The 1,277-nt window shown below is 51.8% G+C and overlaps 1 protein-coding gene across 1 annotated transcript in view; it reads right to left on the minus strand.

Moving 5' to 3' along the window:
- BPIFB3 (BPI fold containing family B, member 3) overlaps nucleotides 1-1,277 on the minus strand; it is a 16,260-nt gene that overhangs the window by 5,850 nt on the left and 9,133 nt on the right. Inside the window, exon 10 of the mRNA XM_010841879.1 lies at nucleotides 3-68. Within this exon, the coding sequence (XP_010840181.1) occupies nucleotides 3-68 (66 nt within the window). The remainder of the gene's footprint in view (nucleotides 1-2; nucleotides 69-1,277) is intronic.

A 1,277-nucleotide genomic window follows, 5' to 3' on the forward strand; every position in this document is an offset into this window, starting at 1 on the left:
ACTGTGGGCGCTTCCTTCACCCGCAAGGAGAGCAGGAGCTGCTGGCCTGGAGGCAGCTTCCGCAGGGCCTGGAGAGAAGCAAGGGCAGAGCAGGGGGCATGGGGGCATCTTAGATGCCCCACTAATAGAATCAGCCGGTCAGTCAGTCAACAAACACTCACTGAGCACCTAGTGGGTACCGGTACTGAGCTGGGAGCTGTGGTAACAGCCTGAATAGGTCTGGTCTCGGCCCCCTGGAGGCTGACATTATGGAACAGCCCAATCAGAGTCAAAATCGCCCCCAGGACACACTTCATTAGACAACATAAAAAAGAAAAGAAAACAAAAAACCTTCCTATGCCCACAGTCCCACATGATCCATCTTCTGCCCTCGTGTCTAGCCTCCCACCACTGGCCCCTATTCTCTTCTCTCTTAGACTCACTGACCACTCTGCTGTTCCTCCAAGCTGCCAGGCACACTCCTACCTCAGGGCCTTTGCACTCACTGTTCCCTCTGCCAGAAATGTCTTCTCCAGACACCTTCACCGTTCCCTCCCTCCCCTCTGTCAGCCTTCAGCTCACATATCACCTCCCCAGTGAGGCCTTTGCAAGGTACCCTCCTCCACCTTCTGACATTGTATATATTCTGCTTATTCATTTGTTCAATGTCTGTCCCTCCCATCACAATGGCAGCTCCTGGAACACAGAGACTTTTATCTACTTGTCACTGTCTGCCCCTTGCACATGCCCAGCACCTGGCACAGGGCTGCTAAATAATTCAGATTCCCACAGCTGGAAAGAAGCCGTTCAGCCCCAGTTGGAGGAATGGTAAAGCTGAGGGCCAGGCCCTGTAGCCACGTACTGACTGATGCCCACTAGTCAAATCTCCCTGAATCTTCTCCTTTCTCTTACTTTTCCAAGGTCACTGCCCTGAGTCTTCTCTCTGGGGACAAGAACACTGAGACTAAGATGAAGTAAGGCAGTTGGCCAAAGAATTGATGCTTTTGAACTGCAGTGTTGGAGAAGACTGTTGAGAGTCCCTTGGACTACAAGGAGATCCAACCAGTCCATCCTAAAGGAGATCAGTCCTGGGTGTTCATTGGAGGAACTGATGCTGAAGCTGAAACTCCAATACTTTGGCCACCTGATGAAGAGAACTGACTCATTTGAAAAGACCCTGATGCTGGGAAAGATTGAAGGCGGGAGAAGGGGACGACAGAGGATGAGATGGTTGGATGGCATCACTGACAAAATGGCCATAGGTTTGGGCGGACTCCGGGAGTTGGTGATGGACAGGG

This window comes from Bison bison, unplaced genomic scaffold (genome assembly GCF_000754665.1).
Source record: "Bison bison bison isolate TAMUID 2011002044 unplaced genomic scaffold, Bison_UMD1.0 scf7180017864167, whole genome shotgun sequence".
NCBI lineage: Eukaryota > Metazoa > Chordata > Mammalia > Artiodactyla > Bovidae > Bison > Bison bison.